This window comes from Mauremys reevesii, linkage group 7 (assembly GCF_016161935.1).
Source record: "Mauremys reevesii isolate NIE-2019 linkage group 7, ASM1616193v1, whole genome shotgun sequence".
In the NCBI taxonomy this organism is placed as follows: Eukaryota; Metazoa; Chordata; order Testudines; family Geoemydidae; genus Mauremys; species Mauremys reevesii.
Window position 1 is genome coordinate 1,060,546 of NC_052629.1, and position 23,638 is coordinate 1,084,183.

General features: G+C 56.5%; 1 protein-coding gene across 1 annotated transcript in view; it reads left to right on the forward strand.

Moving 5' to 3' along the window:
* HPSE2 (heparanase 2 (inactive)) overlaps positions 1-23,638 on the forward strand; it is a 275,991-nt gene that overhangs the window by 186,987 nt on the left and 65,366 nt on the right. The window contains exon 6 of the mRNA XM_039481786.1: positions 9,058-9,105. Coding sequence (XP_039337720.1) covers positions 9,058-9,105 — 48 coding nt within the window. The remainder of the gene's footprint in view (positions 1-9,057; positions 9,106-23,638) is intronic.

The window sequence follows — 23,638 nt, forward strand, 5'->3', positions numbered from 1 at the left end:
CAGGGAATTTGGGGCACCACATTTCCTGGTGCCCTGCACAGCTGAGTGCTGCTCCAGCCCCTGCCCCGCCCCGCCTCCGCCCCCACACCCTTGAGGACGGCTGCAGGGGTCGGGCCTGCACTCACCGCGTGGTAAGTGGAGCAACCCGACCCTAGCCCGCTCCGCTCCCCTGGCTCCCAGCCGCACCACCAGTGAGTGCTGGGGGGCAGTTCCTTCCTGCTTCCCAAAGCTGGGAGCCAGGGGAGCAGAGCGCAGCAGGCTGGGTTTGGGGGGTGGTTTCCCCCCTGCCGGGAAAGGCCTGGTGCCCACCTCCCCCCCACCCCCGGCGGAGGCCTGGGCCCCCACACAGCCCCCCGTGGGGGGGCAGGGGGCTGCATAGGGCACCAAAATGGCTAGGGACAGCCCTGATTGGCTTTTCCATGGGATCTCGCCTGCTATTTCTCGGAGTCGGTTGAACTCGCCTGTCTGAAGTCCAGTTTTGCTGTTCTCATGTCCTTCTTTTCTAGGACCTTGAATTTTATCAGATCATGATCACTTCCTCCCAAGTTCCCGACCACCTTCCCGTTCACAACTAATTCATCCCTGGTGGTCAAAATCAGATCCAACATGGATGACCGCTTAGTTGTTTCCTCAACTCTTTGAATTAGAAAGCTGTCCCCTATGCATGCGAAGAATTTGCAGGACGTATTCAATCACAGGTGCCAACTCCGTGAGCGCTCTGGTTCTGGAGCACCCACAGAAAAAAAATAGCGGGTGCTCAGCACCCACCGGTGGGGCCTGCTGATCAGCTCATGTGTTTATATAGCGTTAATGGATTATATTTTGTCAATTTCAAATTTAATTTTAAGTAGGTTTATTTTTATGAATAAACCTGTCATTAATTTAAATAACCTGATTTAAATCAAATTTTTAACTTTTTAAAAATGATCCATTTTTGTCCATCCTGACACTGATTCATTAACAACCTAGAGGGGGTGGGTTCTCCATCCCTGGCAGCCTTGACTGGATGTCTTTTCCAGAGACACTGCAGCTCAAACAGCCGGATGATCATAAACGGTCCCTTCTGGCCAGCAATTGATGACTAACCCTATGGGGCCTCTGTGCTGCTCTAACAGTAACAATGTCTCCTGAACCAAGGCTGTTCCGGCACAGCACACTGACCCGTGCTATAACGACCCCCTTGGGATCCAAGCTTCTTCTGTGTTGGAGCAAAAGAGACCGGCGGGGGCGGGGGCGGACAGCTCCTCCAGCCCCAGCACCGCAGTGGGGCTCGAGGGGGGATCCAGGGACCAGGTTCGTTGTAGTCCAAGGTTTGTTACTGTGAAGAGCGTTATAGCGAGGCTGTGCTGTACGTATGTGCCAGCAACATCTGCACAGGAATTACATTATACACCAGTAAGAATCCTTCTCGAGCGCGTCTCATGCCTAGAGCTAGCTCTGCTAAGGAGGTGAAGGGTCACGACTCTTATCTTTAACTCCGGGGTTTAACTGAGTCAGAAGGTTTAAGTTTAGTGGGGTCTTCAAGCCTTTGTTTTTTGCCATTTTACTGATATTTGTACAAAACAAACACAAAGTTGAACCCTGAGCAGAATTAGAATCTTTCACCGGCGTCTGAACATTGGTTTTATGCAGAATAAGAAGAGTTCCAAAATGGTCCCTTTTTCCCCCCTGAAGTTTTTTCACTTGATTGTCTCATCTTTGCTCTATATTAATAAATGGGCCAAAGAGTCAAAGAAATGAACGTGACCCTGTCAGTGGCCAACATTCACTGGTTGTGATGCAGTAGGGACTGTCTGCATGGGGGATGGGAGAGCAGGGGGTGACTTTAGGCAAGGGACGGTACCTGAGCCTGTAACCTGAGCCAGGAAGGGGGGTGGGGGAGTCGACACCTTTCCCCAGGAAGCTGGACAAAGGCAGAGAGCCTGCTGGAGAGGGTTGGTCAGTTTCGGTTTTGGGCTGGGTGGTGGAACGCAGGGAACCCCCAGGCTGGGGTCTAAGCTCCCTGCCCCCCAGAAGGACTTGACTGAGGGGTCCTGGCTGTGCCCACAAGCTCTGCTGTAGCCTGCGTTCCTATTGTCCAATAAACCTTCTGTTTTACTGGCTGGCTGAGAGTCCCGGTGCAGGGCCCGGACTCCCCCATACTCCGTGACACTGGTGCTGAACAAGGTTTGGGGTTTAGTGCGGAGACCAACAGCCTGCTTAGTATCATGGCAAAAGCAACATTCCACAACCTTTGAACCGTTTATTAATGATAACGGGAGCGGGGGCGGGGGGGGAACTGTTAAAACATTTCAAATGTCATTAAATAAGAGTTTCATTTGCACAACATCCCTCGTTCCTCCCCCTTTTAGCTGGAGAGAGATTTTAGAAAGAAACCTTCCTTGTCTGACCTATTCTTAGATGGGATTAAAGGTACTAACACCTGTCCTGTTGGGTAGGGTTGCCAGGCGTCCGGTTTTCCATCGGAACATCCGGTTGAAAAGGGACCACTGACCGGGCTGTTCAAAGTCCAGTCGGTGGTGCTGTGGGTCTAAGGCGGGCTAGTCCCTGCCTGTCCTGGCACCGCGTTGCACCCCAGAAGTGGCCAGCAGGTCCGGCTCCTAGGCAGGGGGGCCACGGGGCTCCACATGCTGCCTCCACCCCGAGCACCAGCTCCGCGCTCCCATTGACCAGGAACCATGACCAAGGGAGCTGGGGGGAGGTGCCTGCTGGCAAGAGCAGCGCGTGGAACCTCCTACCTAGGAGCCGGAGCTGCTGGCTCTTCCGGGGTGAAGCACGGTGCCAGGACAGGCAGGGAGCCCACCTTATCCCTGCTGCGCACTGACCAGGAGCCGCCTGAGGTAAGCCTGCACCCAGCCCCAAGCCCCTTCCCCAGCCCTGAGCTCCCCCCAAACCCAGAGGCCCTTCCTGCACCCCAAACCCCTCATCCATGGCCCTACCCCAGAGCCTGCAACCCCAGCCAGACCCCTCACTGCCTCCTTGCACCTCAGCCCCCTACCCAGCCCAGAGCCTCCTCCCACATCCTGAACCCCTCATCCCTGGCCCCACCCCAGAGCCTGCACCCCCAGCCCAGAGCCAGTACCCTGTCCTGCACCCCAACCACCCGCCTCCACCTGCAGTCCCCTACCACACTCCAAATCCCTCGTCCCCACCTCCCAACCTGGAGCCCCCTCCTGCACCCCAAACCTTTCATCCCCAGAGCCTGCACTCCCTCCCGCACCCTAACCCCCTTCCTCAGCGCACAGCCCCCTCCCACATCCTGAATCCCTCAGCTCCACCCCTCAGCCTGGAGCCCCCTCCTGCACCCCACACCCTTCATCCCCAGAGCCTGCACTCCCTTCCGCACCCTAACCCCCTTCCTCAGCGCACAGCCCCTCCCACATCCTGAATCCCTCAGCTCCACCCCTCAGCCTGGAGCCCCTCCTGCACCCACACCCTTCATCCCCAGAGCCTGCACTCCCTCCCGCACCCTAACCCCCTTCCTCAGCGCACAGCCCCCTCCCACATCCTGCATCCCTCAGCTCCACCCCTCAGCCTGGAGCCCCCTCCTGCACCCCACACCCTTCATCCCCAGAGCCTGCACTCCCTCCCGCACCCTAACCCCCTTCCTCAGCGCACAGCCCCCTCCCACATCCTGAATCCCTCAGCTCCACCCCTCAGCCTGGAGCCCCCTCCTGCACCCCACACCCTTCATCCCCAGAGCCTGCACTCCCTCCCGCACCCTAACCCCCTTCCTCAGCGCACAGCCCCCTCCCACATCCTGAATCCCTCAGCTCCACCCCTCAGCCTGGAGCCCCCTCCTGCACCCCACACCCTTCATCCCCAGAGCCTGCACTCCCTCCCGCACCCGAACCCCCGTCCGCAGCGCACAGCCCCCCCCCACAGCCAGCATCCCGCAGCTCCACCCCGCAGCCAGGAGCCCCTCCTGCACCCACACCCTTCATCCCCAGAGCCTGCACTCCCTCCCGCACCCTAACCCCCTTCCTCAGCGCACAGCCCCCTCCCACATCCTGAATCCCTCAGCTCCACCCCTCAGCCTGGAGCCCCCTCCTGCACCCCAAGCCCCCTCAGCCTTGCCTAGCACCATGGTCAGCACACGGTCCCCCTAACAAACAGACCAGCAGCAAGCACACCCCAACAAACACACACACACACACAACAGATAAGAAACTTACCCCAAGACTCAGCTCTCCCCATATTGACTGGGTACATGTCACCTCAGGACGGGATGCAGAGAGAAAGTTTCTTGACACCTTAAATGACTACTTTTTGGAGCACCTAGTCCTGGAACCCACAAGAAGAGAGGCAATTCTTGATTTAGTCCTAAGTGGAGCACAGGATCTGGTCCAAGAGGTGAATATAGCTGGACTTCTTGGTAATAGTGACCATAATATAATTACATTTAACATCCCTGTGGTGGGGGAAACATCAGAGTGGCCCAAGCATTTAATTTCAGAAAGGGGGACTACACAAAAATGATGAGGTTAGCTAAACAGAAATTAAAAAGTGAAATCTCTGCAAGCTGAATGGAAACTTTTCAAAGACACCATAAGAGAGGCTCAACTTAAATGTATCCCCCAAATTAAAAAACATTGTAAGAGAACCAAAAAAGTGCCACTGTGGCTAAACAACAAAGTTTAAGAAGCACTGAGAAGCAAAAAGGCCCCCTTTAAAAAGTGGAAGTTAAATCCTAGTGGGGAAAATAGAAAGGAGCATAAACTCTGGCAAGTGAAGTGTAAAAATATAATTAGAACATAAGAATGGCCAGACTGGGTCAGACCAAAGGTCCATCTAGCCCAGTGTCCTGTCTACTGACAGTGGCCAATGTCAGGTGCCCCGGAGGGAGTGAACCTAACAGGTAATGATCAAGTGATCTCTCTCCTGCCATCCATCTCCACCCTCTGACAAACAGAGGCTAGGGACACCATTCCTTACCCAGCCTGGCTAACAGCCATTAATGGACTTAACCTCCATGACTTTATCCAGTTCTCTTTTAAACCCTGTTATAGTCCAGCCTTCACAACCTCCTCAGGCAAGGAGTTCCACAGGTTGACTGTGCGCTGCAAGAAGAAGAAGAACTTCCTTTTATTTGTTTTAAACCTGCTGCCCATTAATTTCATTTGGTGGCTCCTAGTTCTTATATTATGGGAACAAGTAAATAATATATGGAGCTATATCTATCTCCTAGAACTGGAAGGGACCCTGAAAGGTCATTGAGTCCAGCCCCCTGCCTTCACTAGCAGGACCAAGTATTGATTTTGCCCTAGATCCCTAAGTGGCCCCCTCAAGGATTGAACTCACAACCCTGGGTTTAGCAGGCTGATGCTCAAACCACTGAGCTATCCCTTCCCCCCAATAACTTTTCCTTATTCACTTTCTCCACACCACTCATGATATTATAGCTCTATCATGTCCCCCCTTAGTCTCCTCTTTTCCAAGCTGAAAAGTCCTAAACTCTTTAATCTCTCCTCATATGGGACCTGTTCCAAACCCCTAATCATTTTAGTTGCCCTTCTCTGAACCTTTTCTAGTGCCAGTATATTTTTTTGAGAGGAGACCACATCTGTACACAGTATTCGAGATGTGGGCGTACCATGGATTTATATAAGGGCAATAAGATATTCTCCGTCTTATCTCTATCCCCTTTTTAATGATTCCTAACATCCTGTTTGCTTTTTTGACCACCTCTGCACACTGCATGGACATCTTCAGAGAACTGTCCACAATGACTCCAAGATTTCTTTCCTGATTAGTTGTAGCTAAATTAGCCCCCATCATGTTGTATGTATAGTTGGGGTTATTTTTTCCAATGTGCATTACTTTACATTTAGCCACATTAAATTTCATTTGCCATTTTGTTGCCCAATCACTTAGTTTTGTGAGATCTTTTGGAAGTTTTTAACAGTCTGCGTTAGTCTTAATTAGGAAGGCCAAAAGAGAATTTGAGGAACAGTTAGCCAAAGACTCAAAAAGTAATAGCAAAAAAAAATTTTAAGTACATCAGAAGTAGGAAGCCTGCTAAACAACCAGTGGGGCCACTGGACGATTGAGATGCTACAGGAGCAGTCAAGGACGATAAGGCCATTGCAGAGAAACTAAATTAATTCTTTGCATCAGTCTTCACAGCTGAGGCTGTGAGGGAGATTCCCAAACCTGAGCCATTATTTTTAGGTGACGAATCTGAGGAACTGTCCCAGATTGAGGTGTCAGTAGAGGAGGTTTTGGAACAAACTGATAAACTAAACAGTAATAAGTCACCAGGACCAGATGGGATTCACCCAAGAGTTCTGAAGGAACTCAGATGTGAAGTTGCAGAACTGCTAACTGTAGTCTGTAACCTATCATTTAAATCAGTTTCTGTATGAAATGACTGGAGGATAGCTCATGTGATGCCAATTTTTCAAAAGGGCTCCAGAGGTGATCCTGGCAATTACAGGCAGATAAGCCTGACTTCAGTACCAGGCAAACTGGTTGAAACTAAAGTAAAGAACAAAACTGACAGACGTAGATTAACATAATTTCTTGGGGAATAGTCAACATGGTTTTTGTAAAGGGAAATCACGCCTCACCAGTCTACTAGAATTCTCTGAGGGGGTCAACAAGCATGTGGACAAGGGGGATCCAGTGGATCTAGTGTACTTAGATTTTCAGAAAGCCTTTGACAAGGTCCCGCAGCAAAGGCTCTTAAGCCAAGTAAGCTGTCGTGGGATAAAAGGGAAGGTCCTTTCATGGATTGAGAACTGGTTAAAAGACAGGAAACAAAGGGTAGGAATAAATGGTCAGTTTTCAGAATGCAGAGAGGTAAATAGTGGTGTCCCTTAGGGGTCTCCATTGGGACCACTCCTATTAAACATATTCATAAATGATTTGGAAAAAGGGGTAAACAGTGAGGTGGCAAAATTTGCAGATGATACAAAACTACTCAAGATAGTTAAGTCCCAGGCAGACTGCGAAGAGCTACAAAAGGATCTCTCAAAACTGGGTGACTGGGCGACAAAATGGCAGATGAAATTCAATGCTGATAAATGCAAAGTAATGCACATTGGAAAACATAATCCCAACTATATATGTAAAATGATGGGGTCTAAATTAGCTGTTACCACTCAAGAAAGGGATCTTGGAGTCATAGTGGATAGTTCTCTGAAAACATCCACTCAATGTGCAACTGCAGTCAAAAAAGCGAACAGAACATTGGGACTCATTAAGAAAGGGAGAGATAAGATAGAAAATATCATATTGCCTCTATATAATTCCATGGTAGGCCCACATCTTGAATACTGTGTGCAGATGTGGTTGTCCCATCTCAAAAATTGGAACTGGTCCTGCTTTGAGCAGCGGGTTGGACTAGATACCTCCTGAGGTCCCTTCCAGCCCTGATATTCTATGATTCTATGATTCTCTGAAAAAAGATACATTGGAATTTGGAAAAGGTTCAGAAAAGGGCAACAAAAATGATGAGGGGTCTGGGACGGCTGCCGTATGAGGAGAGATTAATAAGACTGGGACTTTTCAGCTTGGAAAAGACAACTGGGGGTTGCGCGGAGGATATGACAGATGTCTATAAAATCATGACTGGTGTGGAGAAAGTAAATAAGGGAGTGTTACTTACTCCTTCTCATTACACAAGAACTAGGGGCCACCAAATGAAATGAATAGGCTGAATGATAAAAGTGAGGGGCAAACAGCGCAAGGGATTTCTCTCTCTGTCCCTGTCCATCTCCCTCTTTGCTCCTAAGAATACAAAAGAACAAACCGCTGGACTATGGTCTGAAGATTTTGGTCAGTAATACCGCCTGAAGGATGTGGGAAGGAATTTACATGGAATCAGATCTAGTTTGTTACGTTAGGAAGTGTTTATCTTTCTTTTTCTTGCAGCCATTGCTGACTTTTATGTCTCATGACTTGTACTCAGTCTCACTTAAGAGCCTATCTTCCTTTGTTGTTAATCTGGTTTTATTGTTTAATCCAATCCAGTGTATTTAAATTACATTGTCTGGGTAACTCCATTTAGGGTGGCAAATTGTGTATTGTTCCCTTACAGGGACAATGGACCTAATATCTCTGGATTGTCCAGGAGAGGGCTGAATGGTTCAGAAAATACATCTTGGGGAGGAATCCGGGAGTGGGGATGTGTTGTAGTAACCCAGGCTGGTGAGAACCAGAATGTGGCTGGCAGGCTGCAGTTACACACCGACGCAGGGGCACCTGCATGCTGGTGGCTGTTTGTTTGGGAGCTACAGCAGCAAGGCATGGCAGGGCCCCCCAGGTTACAGGGCAGGAGATGAGACGGGGCTGGAGAACTCTCCTGTATGTCACAATGGTTACAGTGACTTCCCAAAAACATCACAGTACAATGCTCACTGCTCAACACACGCACACAACTGTCATTAACGTATGCAAATCGATATTTTTGTATGTATATTCATAATGTGTTTTATAACAAACTAGTCACAGACTGTGCATTGCAGTGTGATTTGGGGGGCCTGGTTTCTGATGTGAGCATTGAGGGGGATGGTATTGCTGACGAGGAAGTGACAGCACTAGAGAGGCCGTTAGTGTGTTGGAGACTGGCAGTGTGCTGGGTGTGAATGGAACCTATGATCTAGAACTGCCTTGTTTTTGGTATTAGGCGTGCGAGGAAATACACTTGAACAACCTGAACTCTAATTTAACAATGACTGTTGTGTGGGGATGAGCATCTTCCATGGGCTTAGACTACTGAGTCATGAACTATCCAGAGATTAATTCATGCACATACCTTGTTGCCACCTTAACTATGGAGCTCCTAAAGTGCCTCCATAATCCTCATAAATCTGATGTCCTGCAAGAATGCTCAAGGCCTTGATCGTGGGTTGGCTTTCTCCTCCTCCTGTGTTCTGAGCTGGAGATGCAACCGGCACTTATAATAATTGGTTGGCTAGTTCTTTCCATTTAAGGATACAGTAATCCAGTTCAGCAGCAGCCAGTGCAGTGACTGTGTCTGCCATCATGTGAGTTGGGAGGCGTGTCTGTTGCTCAATATCAGGCTTACATGGTTTCTTCGTTTCTTTCCTACAGGTTCATGAAGGTGGCTGGCCGCACAGTGGATGCTGTTACCTGGCAACAGTAGGTATTCACCATTCCTTGTACTTTCCACAGCTAGCAGCTGTGCAGCAGTGAGACATTGTTTAGGGCAGAGTTAACATCTTGTCTAGGTTCAAACGGTCACTGTGAAAGGGACAGACCCCTGGAAGCCACCTCCTCAGCCACTGTACTGGAGAGAAAGGCCGTCCCCTGGCAGCTCAGTAGGAAACACGCCCTGGCAGGGATGCATTAGCCTCTGCTATTGCCCTGAGCTGGGTGTGTAAGTACCTACCTGGGGAACAGAGATTTAATCATGGGTTCTCCAGTCTAGCAGAGACAGATCTAAAAAGAGCCAGTGGCTGGAAAGTGACGCTGGGTACATGAAGGCTGGAAATACGGTGTGCATTTTTAACAGTGAATGTAATTATCCATTGGGACAACTTAGCAAGGGCTGTGACGGTTCTCCAGCACTGGCACTGCTTTTCTGAAGGATCTAGGCTAGGAATTATGGTGGGGCCGTTCTCTGGCTTGTGTTCTGCAGGAGGTCAGACTAGGTGATCAGAGTGATCCTTCCGGCCTTGGAATCGCTGAATAACTAATCACCCCTCCCAGGCTACCAGATTGCAGAAAGTGGAAAAAACTCTCCCCCAAGCTTCATTTGTTCCTGGGTTCCTGATACCTAGTAAGGTAGCAAAGAGTCCTGTGGCACCGTATAGACTAACAGACGTAGTGGAGCATGAGCTTTCGTGGGTGAATGCCCACTTCGTCGGATGCATGTGTAAGCTAGGGCTAATGTAAGCATGTGCTAGTAAGGTAGGCAGACAGCTTCAGGGTTTGGCAAGGCTGCACGGGACAGGTGAGAAGGAAGCTGCATGTGGTGGACCACTGGACAATTTGAAAGTCCTTCTGTGTATCCTGCTTCTCTTTGCACCTGTGGCTGTTGCCTCTCACATGCTGGTGGCCTGGATCTAAACCCACTGGAGCCAGAGGGAGAAAGACTCAATCCAATGGTAAATACATTACTGCCCCAGGGGTAATGTGTAGCTGGATTCTCTGCCACCCTACACAGGAAACAGAGACTGGGTGCCCAGAGGGAATCCACCTATAGGAATAACCTACAAATCACTGCACCGCACTGTAACTGGGATACAGGGCTGGAGAATAGAGTCCCACCGAAATCTTTTATGTAAACTCCCAGGTTCTAGTCAGGATGGGCTTGTCAGCAAGAGGTTAATCCTTGATTTCCCACCTGATTCCCCACATTACAAAACGAAAGTGTTAATAGCGCCATTGGCAGAGAGGCTTGGAGCATGTCTGTGTGTCATGGGTAAGGTGAAGATTTTATCAGGGATATTTTCAGTAAAAGTCAGGGACAGGTCACAGGCAATAAAGAAAAATTCCCGGAAGCCCGTGACCTGTCCCTGGCTTTTACTGAAAACATCCCTGACAAACTGGGGAGCCCAACTGCCTGCAGAGGTTGGGCAGCTGCGGCGGGGGCCGCTCCGAGCTCTGGGTCTCCCCCCCCGCCTGTGGGGGCTTGGAGCTCCAGGGTTCCCGGGCTCAGAGCTCTGGGTGTCCCCCCCCCGCCTGTGGGGGCTTGGAGCTCCAGGGTTCCCGGGCTCAGAGCTCTGGGTCCCGTCCCCCCCCCCCCGCCTATGGGGGCTTGGAGCTCCAGGGTTCCCGGGCTCAGAGCTCTGGGTACCCCCCCCCCCCGCCTATGGGGGCTTGGAGCTCCAGGGTTCCCGGGCTCAGAGCTCTGGGGACCCCCGCCTGTGGGGGCTTGGAGCTCCAGGGTTCCTGGGCTCAGAGCTCTGGGTGTCCCCCCCCCCCCCGCCTATGGGGGCTTGGAGCTCCAGGGTTCCTGGGCTCTGAGCTCTGGGTTCCCCCGCCTGTGGGGCTTGGAGCTCCAGGGTTCCTGGGCTCAGAGCTCTGGGTACCCCCCCCCCGCCTGTGGGGGCGTGGCGCGGCAGGGGTCCCGGGCGCAGAGCGCTGGGTGTCCCCCCCCCCCCGCCGGGGGGGGGGTGGAGCTCCAGGGTTGCCGGGCTCAGAGCTCTGGGTGTCCCCACCCGCCTGTGGGGCTTGGAGCTCAGGGTTCCCGGGCTCAGAGCTCTGGGTGTCCCCGGCCGCCTGTGGAGACCGGGAGCGTTGAAGGATCCCCAGCGCCCACAGCAGCTCAGAGCTCGGGGACCGCTCCCTGCGTCACCCGGGAGATGCAGGGCAGGGGGCTCACAGCCCCCGAGCAAAGGGCAGCCCCCCCAGCATGGGCCGGGCAGCCCCAGTGCCTCCAGCCCCCTCCCCCCCAGGCACTGGGCGGCCCCAGCCACCCCAAGTCCTGGCCGCCCTAGCCCAGCATGCTGCTTCCCTGAAGAGGAGCAACATGCCGGGGCTGGGGTCAAGGGGGAAGGGCAAGCACTTAGCCGGGCTTCGGGGAGGAGTGTGAGCGGGGCCATGCGGGGCTGTTTGGCTGGCACAGCCTTCCCCAGCCTACGGGATGCGCCGCCCATGCCCCTAATCCTGCTAGAGAGTCAGGAACCTGCCTTTGACCAAGGGAACAAGCTGAGCCCCACTCACTCCCCTGACAATGGGCTGGAAGCCAAACCCTGACGAGAGGGTGTAAATTATTCCATGTCCTCTCCCCTTCCCCGTGAGCCTCAGCTTTCCAGGTTCGTCTCTGATTGCTTGCAGGGGCACCTTGCACTGCAGGTGCGCACCTCGTGACAGGGGAATGTCGGAGAATGTTCCCTCTGCGGAACCCAAGAGCCCTCTGTTGCCACCCAGAGCAACCCTGCCCCTCTCAGCTCCTCCTTACTGCCACTGATGGTTGCCAAGCAATGCCAGGCTGCTTGTGACAAATGTGTCCCTCGCTCCTGTGTGTCTATAGCCTGCTGCAGTTAGAAATTAGCTCGTTCTCAGGGCTAGGGTTGCGGTTTAGGCCTTTTTTGACCACTTTTTATCTTTCGGTACCGGCATCGGTACCAGAACGATGCCCAGCTCGCCGGGATTACGTCCTGCTGGACTTGTGCTAAGCCTGTGCCAGTCAGCGACCCACACTGGCCTGCTTACATCATTTGGGAAAATCTCACATTAGTGACAAATGTCCCGTTTGTAAAGGGATCAAGCCCTGCTCAAAGAAAGGCAACACAGAGGCTCACATGCTTACTGATGGAGGCAGCCCTCTGGCCTCCATCAGAGTCATCTCTTGGAGAAAGCGCCCCCAGGACGCCAGTGTCAGTGTGGAGTGCCACACTGGAGATGTCCTCTGTCCCAGTCGCTGGTACTGAAGAAAAGGCTCAGGCCTTCCTCAGGTTCAGTACCGGAGCCAAGTAGAGGCAGAGACTCTGCGAAACATTCAGGGGAGAGGCTCTCCCTGGAGCACACTTCTTCTTCACGCAGCGCACAGTCCACTTGTGGAACTCCTTGCCTGAGGAGGTTGTGAAGGCTGGGACTATAACAGCGTTTAAAAGAGAACTGGATACATTCATGGAGGTTGTCTGTTAATGGCTATTAGCCAGGCTGGGTAAGGAATAGTGTCCCTAGCCTCTGTTCGTCAGAGGATGGAGATGGATGGCAGGAGAGAGATCACTTGATCATTGCCTGTTAGGTTCACTCCCTCTGGGGCACCTGGCATTGGCCAGTGTCGGCAGAAAGGATACTGGGCTGGATGGACCTTTGGTCTGACCCAGTACGGCCGTTCTTATGTTCTTAGTGAGAGGCGATTGCTGTCTCTGGAGCCTGTGCCAGGTCTGTCGTGGCCATCCCATGAAAGATCTCTGCAGCGCCCCTCCCAACCACTCTGGAGACATGCGCAGCCACAAGGAACCTGCTTAGCCTCTTGGTACCTGTATCACAGGCCGTACAAGAAGGTTTACAACCAGTACCGATGCCTGCACCTACCTCGCTGCGTCAAGAGTCTGCAGTATTGTTACCTCCCAAGCTTCCACAAAAGCTGGAGCAGTCAAGGGGGAAACCGCCGATGGTGTTGCCAGTACTGCCACCCCTCTCAGTCTCAGCGGGTTCTGCCCCTCCATTGTCAGAGCTACCAGACTCTTCTTCTGCTGACTCGGAGGTGAGGTCATCCGTATCCCATTCAAGTTGGGGAACATACCCGCCCCTCAGTTCTGGGCACCATGGGCCATGCAGCAACCTCAGCACTGGCCTCCTTCTAAGTGACAATGGTCCAGATGAGGATGGGTCCAGGCCTGTACCAGTGGCAGTTCTGGACACCGTGGGACATCACCTCTCCGGCTAGGAGCTCCCCTCGACCCTCTTGCTCACTATCTTCAAGAGCACTTGGGGGCATCGGCACCAAGGGCCTCCAGCTCTGGTTCCCCATACCAAGATCAGTACCGACCAGCAGGAAGTCTCTCAGGCAGCTTCTTCATTACAAGACATTGGTCAACCCCCACCTCAAAAGTCTGTGGCGTCCTCGTCTCACAGGGGAGCTGGAACAATGTTTATGGTGCGGCTGCTGAGGGCCATTGAACCAAACTGTAAACCCTGGATATACTGTCATGGAAACCATTTCAAGGGGAGGGGGAGTGCAGCAGGCCCCCCTCAACCTGGACTTCTAGTTCCAGCACCTGTGTCGTCTCATCACCAGATGAGGTGTTGAGCCAGCGAGTGATTCCCTGCTGCCAGAGGACCACAGGGGGAGGGATAGCTCAGTGGTTTGAGCATTGGCCTGCTAAACCCATGGTTGTGAGTTCAATCCTTGAGTGGCCCACTTAGGGATCTGGGGCAAAAATTGGTCCTGCTAGTGAAGGCAGGGGGCTGGACTAGATGACCTTTCGAGGTCCCTTCCAGTTCTAGGAGATTGGTATATCTCCAATTATGACCTATTACCTATCCAGATCTACTGAGAAGTCTGGCCTCTGTGCTTGACATCCAGGCAGAGGAGGGGCGTGGATGCTCCCACAAGCTGGTGGGCATTCTGGTATCAACAGCCCCTGCCAGGGTAGCTCTGCCAACCAACGAAGCCATCATGGAGCCGGCTGAGGCGTTTTGGCAGACGCCTTCCTTCTGGCCTCCCATGGCAAAGCGAGCTAAGAGGAGGTGCTACATCCCCTTGAAGGGGCATGACCATTTCTGCTCTCCTCCCTCCTCAGGTTCCCTTAAGGGCAGCTGCCAATGAGCGGGACAGATGAGGACAACAGGCATTGATGCCAAAAGACAAAGATTCAGAGAGGCTGGATCTGTTTGGTCACAAACTTTATTCGTTGGGAAGTCTGCAACTCAAGATTGCAAACCAAGACTCTCCCTGAGTCATGGGGAAAACAAAATCTAAAGAGACGTTACCAGAGGACAGTAGACAGGAGTTTGCAGGAATGGTGGAAGAAGGCAAACTGGTCGCCAGGACTGCTGTCCAGGACAGTTTAGAGAGCAGACTTGGCTGCTGGAACCATGGCATCAGCTACTACAATGAGAAGGTGTTCGTGGATCTGGGCTACTGCCGGAAGTCCGGCAGCCCATCCAGGACCTCCCTTTCAAAGATCCCTGGTTGTTTTCAGAAGAAATGGATGGTCGGCTCCATAGCCTAAAAGATTCCAGTGTTGCCTAGAGCAACACTAAAATCCCTTGAAATCTATAGTCCAGCAATGAAAGGGAAACAATTTCATCTACAGCAGTTGTACAGGCGCAAAGTGTTTGCTTCCCGATCCCAAGTGCCCAAGAGAAAGGGCTGGGGTTATAGGGAGTGTCCTACACTGCTCATCCCATCCAGTGGCCTTGTCCAAACAATGGAACCATGGCATCAGCACACCAGCATGTGGAGCCCTCAGCCAGCGACATTGCGTGGAGGCTCCCAGAGCCTCTCAGGAATCGCACAGAGAGAGGCTCCAGCCAGTTCCCCTCAGCTCCCCAGCCTTAGGCACTGTCCTGCGCGCTCAGAAGCCTGACCAGTGTAAGGTTATTGCCCCGTCCATCCCTCCCTCGCTTGCACCAGCCTTTGTAACCTGAGCTGAGATTTCCCCAGCACTTCAGCCAAACACACCCTTTTAGGTAAAGTCTGAAACAGGTTTATTAACTGCAGAAAGAGAGTGTGGCGGTGTGTGCACACCCCATCCCCCACTGAGGTGGAGAGTGGGTGTGTGGACACCGCGGTTACTGTCTACCTGACTCTCTTGGACCTCACCACACTGAGGTCCAAGGGTCAGAGTGAAAGCAGCGGCCCTTGAGTCCGGGACAGCGCGGCCTAGCGGCCGGAGTCAGTACTGCGGCCCTTGCCTTCAGGGCAGCGCGGCCTAGCGGCCGGAGTCAGTACCGCGGCCCTTGCCTTCAGGGCAGCGCGGCCTAGCGGCCGGAGTCAGTAGCGCGGCCCTTGCCTTCAGGGCAGCGCGGCCTAGCGGCCGGAGTCAGTAGCGCGGCCCTTGCCTTCAGGGCAGCGCGGCCTAGCGAGCGGAGTCAGTACCGCGGCCCTTGCTTTCAGCGCAGCGCGGCCTAGCGGCCGAGTCAGCGCGACCCTTGCCTTCAGGCGGCGCGGCCTAGCGGCGAGTCAGTAGCGCGGCCCCTTGCCTTCAGCGCGGCCTAGCGGCCGGAGTCAGTAGCGCGGCCCTTGCCTTCAGGGCAGCGCGGCCTAGCGGCCGGAGTCAGTAGCGCGGCCCTTGCCTTCAGCGCAGCGCGGCCTAGCGGCCGGAGTCAGTAGCGCGGCCCTTGCCTTCAGGGCAGCGCGGCCTAGCGGCCGGAGTCAGTACCGCGGCCCTTGCCTTCAGGGCGGCGCGGCCTAGCGGCGAGGTCAGTAGCGCCCTTGCCTTCAGGGCGCGCCTAGCGGCCGGTCAGTAGCGCGACCCTTGCCTTCAGGCGCGGCGGCGCGGCCTAGCGGCCGGGTCAGTAGCGCCCTTGCCTTCAGGGCGCGCGGCCTAGCGGCCGAGGTCAGTAGCGGCCCTTGCCTTCAGGCGGCGCGCCTAGCGGCGGGGTCAGTAGCGACCCTTGCCTTCAGCGCGCGCGCCTAGCGGCCGAGTCAGTAGCGGCCCTTGCCTTCAGGCGCGCGGCCTAGCGGCGGGGTCAGTAGCGCCCTTGCCTTCAGGCGGCGCGGCCTAGCGGCGAGGTCAGTAGCGCGGCCCTTGCCTTCAGGGCGGCGCGGCCTAGCGGCCGGAGTCAGTAGCGCGGCCCTTGCCTTCAGGGCGGCGCGGCCTAGCGGCCGGAGTCAGTACCGCGGCCCTTGCCTTCAGGGCAGCGCGGCCTAGCGGCCGGAGTCAGTACCGCGGCCCTTGCCTTCAGGCTCATATTGACCTCTAATAGGTCCTGATCAGTGGAAAGCCGCCTGAACCAGGGCCTATTAGCGGAAACAAACTCCCAGGCTAAATAAATGCAAATTCATCTTGGATCAGTAGGGGAGGGCTCCCTCTCCCTGGCCCTGGGAACTTTGGGGGTAGGGTCTGTGGACGGTGTTCTGCTGCCCTGGTGCTGCCTGGCTGGGTGCTGGGGAGGTGCGGCATACAGCACCACAAGAGAAACAGCAGGAGTGAGCAAGAAGCTCTTTGCTGAGTTGTTGCCAGCTCTGTAATGTAAGGGCCTCATTTCTTTGGGGCCCCCTCTGGTCGATGGGGCCTCGCCCCGGCTTGCAGCATGGACCCATAACCAGTTGTGGGGACTGGCAGTGAATTGCGTCTGTGGATAATGATCATAACGGCTTCTCTCCCCTCTTTGTTCCAACAAACAAACAAACAAACCAAACAAGCTCTTTGTAACCAAGAAGAAAATTATTAGCAGGTGACAGTTTATTTTAATGCTGAGGAAACCAAATTGGTGTCGAGCTTAAAATATGAACGTTGCTTTCCCAAATCCTGGCGATCCTCATGGGATGTTGGTTATAATTTGTCAAAGCTGTTAGTCCTTTGAAAATGCTCTGCTTGCGCCATCCAGGGAGCTCCGAAACAAACCCTGCCTGGCAGATTGGCTGGGTGTAAACTCCACTTTCCCCTCGAGCTGATGAAAATATGCCCTTGTTTGGATTTACCAGACGTTCCAGCTAGTCTTGAGCTGCCTGATCCAGTTCCCTGTGTCCCGCTCCCCCCGTTGTCTCAGTGTGTTGGTGGCTCGGGCGCGCATGCACAGGGGCTGTTATAGTTGGGTGTGGCGGGTAGGACTTGCTCTTTTTCCTTTTGAGATGTAATTCTGTTGGCTGTGCTTGGTTACAAGTCGATGTTTGTGGTGGGCTAGAGCCCTGGGGGATTGCACCTGGGGAGCAGAGGGTCTAGGCGGGATTTCCGGTCATTCAGGCTGCCCTCCTCCAGACTGAAAACCATTAAAGAAGGGGGCAGGCCCTGGGCTTGCCCAGGAGCCCTGGGGGTCGGCTGTGCGCGTGGTTCCTAGCGGTGTGTGCAGCTGCTTGGGGAGCGAGTGCGACAGGCACAGTGTGAAAACCTTCCCTTCCAACAGAGGGATCCCGGCATTCGCACGCAGCGGGATGCTTCCGGCTTCAGCGGGCGCGTGGCCGGGGGCAGGTGTAGTTAGGGCGGGGGGTGTCGGGGCAGGTGCCATGGGCGTGTTCGGGGCGCTTTGGGTAGGGGCGTGACAGGGGCTTGGTTTGAGCAGGGGTGTCAGGGTGGGGGCCTTTGTTAGGGCGGTTCAGTTGGGGTGGGGGCATGTGTCAGGGCAGCATTAATTTGGTGGGCGTGTGTTTTAGGGGCAGCGGTTGGTTTGAGTGGGGAGTGTGTTGGCAGGGCTCGCTTTGGGGGCATGTGTCAGGGGCTGGGTTCAGCTTGGGGCGTGTGTCGGGGCAGGGTTCAGTTTGGGGCAGGGTTCAGTTTGGGTGGGAGGCGTGTGTTGGGGCAGGGTTCGGTTTGGGTGGGAGTGTTGGGCAGGGTTCACTTGGGGAGGCGTGTGTCGGGGCAGGGTTCAGTTTGGGGCGTGTGTCAGGGGCTGGGTTCAGCTTGGGGCGTGTGTCGGGGCAGGGTTCAGTTTGGGGCAGGGTTCAGTTTGGGTGGGAGCGTGTGTTGGGGCAGGGTTCGGTTTGGGTGGGAGTGTTGGGCAGGGTTCACTTGGGAGGCGTGTGTCGGGGCAGGGTTCAGTTTGGGCGTGTGTCAGGGGCTGGGTTCAGCTTGGGGCGTGTGTCGGGGCAGGGTTCAGTTTGGGGCAGGGTTCGGTTTGGGTGGGAGGCGTGTGTTGGGGGCGGGGTTCGGTTTGGGTGGGGGGAGTGTTGGGCAGGGTTCACTTGGGGAGGCGTGTGTCGGGGCAGGGTTCAGTTTGGGGGCAGGGTTCAGTTTGGGTGGGAGTCGTGTGTCGGGGGCTCGGGTCGGGTTGGGTGGGAGGCGTGTGTCGGGGCTGGGTTTGGTTTGGGGGCAGGGTTCAGTTTGGGTCGGGGTGTTGGGGCAGGGTTCGGTTTGGGTGGGGCGTGTGTTGGGGGATGGGTTCGGTTTGGGTGGGAGGCGTGTGTTGGGGGCAGGGTTCAGTTTGGGTGGGAGGCGTGTGTTGGGGGCAGGGTTCGGTTTGGGTGGGAGGCGTGTGTCGGGGGCTCGGTTCGGTTTGGGTGGGAGGCGTGTGTTGGGGCAGGGTTCGGTTTGGGTGGGAGGCGTGTGTCGGGGCTCGGTTCGGTTTGGGTGGGAGGCGTGTGTCGGGGGCTGGGTTCGGTTTGGGTGGGAGGCGTGTGTCAGGGCTGGGTTCAGTTTGGGTGGGGCGTGTGTCGGGGCAGGGTTCGGTTTGGGTGGAGGCGTGTGTTGGGGGCTGGGTTCGGTTTGGGGGCGTGTGTCGGGGCTGGGTACAGTTTGGGGGCACGTGTCGGTGGGGTTCGCTTTGGGTGGGAGGCGTGTCGGGGCAGGGTTCAGTTTGGGTGGGAGGCGTGTGTCGGGGCTGGGTTCGGTTTGGGTGGAGGCGTGTGTGGGGGGCTGGGTTCGGTTTGGGTGGGAGGCGTGTGTTGGGGGCAGGGTTCAGTTTGGGTCAGGGGGTGTTGGGGCAGGGTTCGGTTTGGGTGGGAGGCGTGTGTTGGGGCAGGGTTGGTTTGGGTGGGAGGCGTGTGTTGGGGGCTGGGTTCGGTTTGGGGGCGTGTGTCGGGGCTGGGTACAGTTTGGGGGCACGTGTCGGTGGAGTTTGGTTTGGGTGGAGTGGGCGTGTGTTGATGGGATTTGCTTTGGGTGAGGCGTGTCGGGGTTTGGTTTGGGTGTGGGGGCATCTGTCGGGGTGGGATTCAGTTTGGGGGCATGTGTCAGTGGGGTTCAGTTTGGGGGTATTGGGGTGGGGTTTGGTTTGGGTGGGGGTATTGGGGCGGGGCTCAGTTTGGGTGGGCGTGTGTCAGGGTGGGATTCAGTTTGGGGGCATGTGTCGGTGGGATTCGGTTTGGGTGAGGGCGTATGTTGGTGGGGTTTTGTTGGGGTGGGGGTGTTGGGGTGGGGTTCGGTTTGGGTGGGGGGTGTGTGTTGCTGGGGTTCGGTTTGGGAGCACGTGTGTTGGTGGGGTTTGCTTTGGGGGCGCGTGTGTCGGTGGGGTTTGGTTTGGGTGGGCGTATGTCGGGGCAGGGTTCGGTTTGGGTGAGGGATTGTTGGGGTGGGGTTTGGTTTGGGTGGGGATTGTTGGGGCAGGGTTTGGTTTGGGTGGGGATTGTTGGGGTGGGTTTTGGTTGGGGTGGGGGATTGTTGGGGCTGGGTTCGGTTTGGGTGGAGGGATGTTGGGGTGGGGTTTGGTTTGGGTGGGAGCGTGTCAGGCGGGGTTCGGTTTGGATGTGGGGCGTTGGGGTGGGGTTTGGTTTGGGGGTGTCGGAGGCAGGGTTCAGTTTGGGGGTGTCGGGGCAGGGTGTGGTTTGGGTGAGGATGTTGAGGTGGGGTTTGGTTTGGGTGGGGGCATGTCAGAGCAGGGTTCACTTTGGGTGGGAGCATGTGTCGCTGGGGTTTGTTTTGGGGGCATGTGTCGGGGCAGGGTTTGGGTGGGGGCATGTGTCAGGGCAGGGTTCACTTTGGGTGGGGCATGTGTCGCTGGGGTTTGTTTTGGGAGGGCATGTGTCGGGGCAGGGTTTGTTTTGGGGGTGTTGGGGCAGGGTTTGGTTTGGGGGTGTCGGGGCAGGGTTTGGTTTGGGGCACGTGTGTCGGTGGCGTTCGGTTTGGGGTGTTTGGGGCAGGGTTTGGTTTGGGGAGTGTCGGTGGCGGGGTTTGGTTTGGGTGGGGGCATGTCAGGCAGGGTTTGGTTTGGGGGTGTCGGGGCAGGGTTCGGTTTGGGGGTGTCGGCGGCAGGGTTTGGGTTGGGGGGGATGTTGGGGTGGGGTTCGGTTTGGGTGGGCGTCGCGGCAGGGTTTGGTTTGGGGTGTCGACGGCAGGGTTCGGTTTGGGGGGGTGTCGGGGTGGGGTTCGGTTTGGGTGGGGGTGTCAGAGATGGGGTCCAGATTGGGCCTGGGTGTACCGGTTGGGCGTGTCGGGGGGGTGAGTCTGGGAGGAGGGCGGGTTTGAGCAGGGGTCTGCGTTGTAGGGGGTTCCGTTTGGGCAGGGGTCGGTCGGGACGTCCGCGGGTGCATATGGCGGAGTGGAGATTGTGTGGGGGAGGGAGGAAGTGGAGGCTGGTTTGTACCCGGGATGTACACGGGTAGGGCCTGGATGTCTGGGGGTGTGGTGCACGTGGGGCCTGCAGGAAGCGTGTGCACAGTGTGTGGACATGTGAGCTTGCTCTGACCCCTGGCTCTGCAGCAGTGGGTGGACCACAGGCTGCCCTGGGGTCTATTCTGACCAGCTGGGTGAGCTTGGGCAAGTCACTGCCCTTCTGTGCCTCAGTTTCCCCACCTGGAGGAGAGGGGCTCACAGCGAGCACAGAAGGCCTCTTGAGGAGGAGATGCCAGCTCAGGCCATGGGCTGGGTCTGGTGAAAGCTGATTGAAAACACAAAATAATCGTGTCTGTGCCTGTGCCCTGCCCCCTCTGTGTTCCCGGCAGGGGTGGGGCTGCCCCCGTCTCTCTGGGACAAAGCTCTTTGGACCTGCGCACAGGTGCCAGGACAGCAGTAGCAGCTCTCCCAGCCCAGTTGCCGCCCGCTGCCCCTCCCGGCGGGGACCGTGCGCTCAGCCCCCGGGCACGCAGGCGGTCTAATTCTAAGCAGACTCTCCCTGGAGTGGCAGGCAACACACTCGATCCGGAAATTCCTGAGCGCTGGAAGTTGGGTTTAATTTAATTAACCGGAATAAAAGAAGGGGTCAGATAATGGGGGCAAAGGTCCCTCTCTAAATTAAGGGGGGAGTAAACAAAACCAGCTGCTCAGGGGCTGGGGGCTCTCCTCGTTAAACGGGGTAAGAGGCTAATGGACCAGGCAGCTAATTGTGACTCTTTTGGGGAAGGATTCCGAAGGCAGCGGGAAACCCAGAGGGGGAGGGGGTGGCAGAGGTGCAGCCAGGCCCCATGAGTAGCCAGGGAACCCCGGTGCCCGGCATTGCCTTCACGGGGTGTGGGGGTGACTGCGTCTGACCCGCGGCCCCTGTCCTGTGCAGCGCATGCTGAACGGTGAGGCAGGCCCCTCCGCACATGCAGCACAGGCTGCCCTGGGGTCTATTCTGACCAGCTGGGTGACCTTGGGCAAGTCACTGCCCCTTCTGTGCCTCAGTTTCCCCACCTGTAAAGTTGGGCTGATCTCCTTTGTAAAGCTCTGAGCTCTAGGGATGAAACACGCTAGTAAGAACTAGGTAGTGATTGTTATTACTGGTTCCCTTCCATTACCTGTCCTGTCCCAGTGTCACCAGCCCAGCCCAGCCCTGCGTCACGAGTCTCATTGTATTTATGTGCTATGCTCCATGACACACAGCTCCAGCTGCTGGAGTCATGGGATTACAGGAGAATCTTGGCTGCCATTTAAAAAACAAGTTCCAGCCTTTGTGGGTGCAGAGAAAGGCAGCGCCTGGGTCATGTTTTCCAGCTAAGGGCTCAAACCCCAGGAGGGGAATAAAAGAAGCCCCAAATGTATTATTGTTAAAATCTCATGACGTGGGGGCCCGGCTGCTGGGTTTGAAGGTTTGGGGTTGGGGCTGTAATTCTCGAGGGACGGGCACAGTGCCTGGCTCTAGTGCCACTTGGGATTCTTCTCTTGAGCCTGGGTTTCGACAGAAAATTGGGTTCTCGTCAAAGCAGTTTTCCCTGAAGTGTCTGCTTTCCGCAGAAAACCTCTGGGTTGTTGGGTTTTTTGTCAAAATAATTTGGCCAAAAACTCAAAAATATCCCTGTGAAAAGTTGTTTGAAAACAGACATTTCTACATTTGGGTGGGTTTCAGCCCAGTGAGGCTGTGACTTACCTGTGTTGTGGTGATGGGATGCTGCTCTCCCCAAGGAGCTCAGGGCTGGGCCAGGGAGGGTGGCACGGGCTCCTGGCAGGCGGGCGGGGTTGCTCCCCCAGAGGAGCTCAGGGCTGGGCCAGGGAGGGTGGCACGGGCTCCTGGCAGGCGGGCGGGGTTGCTCCCCCCAGAGGAGCTCAGGGCTGGGCCAGGCCTGGCAGGCGGGGGGTTGCCCCCCCAGAGGCGCTCAGGGCTGGGCCAGGGAGGATGGCACGGGCTCGTGGCAGGCGGGCGGGGCTGCCCCCCCAGAGGAGCTCAGGGCTGGGCCAGGGAGGGTGGCACGGGCTCCTGGCAGGCGGGCGGGGTTGCTCCCCCCAGGCACTCAGGGTCGTAGCACAGGGAGACGCGCTGCTTCCCCTGCACCCCAGGTGCTCGGGGTCGTGGTGGAGGGGGGTATGTGCTGCTCCCCCCAGGGAATTGGGAGGGGGAGGGGCGCTGTGGGGGAACATGCTGCTCCTCCCAGGGGCAGGGTTGTGGCGGAGTGCTGCTCAGTGTTGTGGGGGGGTGCTGCTGGTGGGAGGGTGCTCCCCCCAGGGGCTCAGGGTTAGGGTGGGGGGCGCTGCTGGCAGGGGTGTGCTCCCCCCAGGGGCTCAGGGTTGGGGTGGGGCGCTGCCGGCAGGGTGTGCTCCCCAGGGAGTTGGGGTGGGGCACTGCTGGCAGGGCTCCCAGGGGTTGGGGTGGGGCGTTGCTGGCAGGGTGTGCTCCCAGGGGCTCTGGGTTGGGGTGGGGTGCTGCTGGCAGGGTGTGCTCCCAGGGGTTGGGGTGGGGGCGTTGCTGGCGGGGTGTGCTCCCAGGAGTTGTGGGGCGCTGCTGGCGGGGTGTGCTCCCAGGGGTTGGGGTGGGGCGCTGCTGGCGGGGTGTGCTCCCAGGGGTTGGGGTGGGGCGCTGCTGGCGGTGTGCTCCCAGGGGTGGGGGTGGGGGGTGCTGCTGGCGGGGGTGTGCTCCCCCCAGGGGATCGGGGTGGGAGGGGCACTGCTGGCGGGGCTGTGCTCCCAGGGGCTCAGGGTTGGGGTGGGGTGCTGCTGGCGGGGTGTGCTCCCCAGGAGTTGGGGTGGGGCGCTGCTGGCGGGGTGTGCTCCCCCAGGGGTTGGGGTGGGGCGCTGCTGGCGGGGCTGTGCTCCCCAGGGGCTCGGGGTTGGGGTGAGGGTGCTGCTGGGGGTGTGCTCCCCCAGGAGGTTGGGGTGAGGGGCGTTGCTGGCGGGGTGTGCTCCCCAGGGGTTGGGGTGGGGTGCTGCTGGCGGGGTGCTCCCAGGGGTTGGGGTGGGGTGCTGCTGGCGGGGTGCTCCCAGGGGTTGGGGTGGGGCGCTGCTGGCGGGGTGCTCCCAGGGGCTCGGGGTTGGGGTGGGGG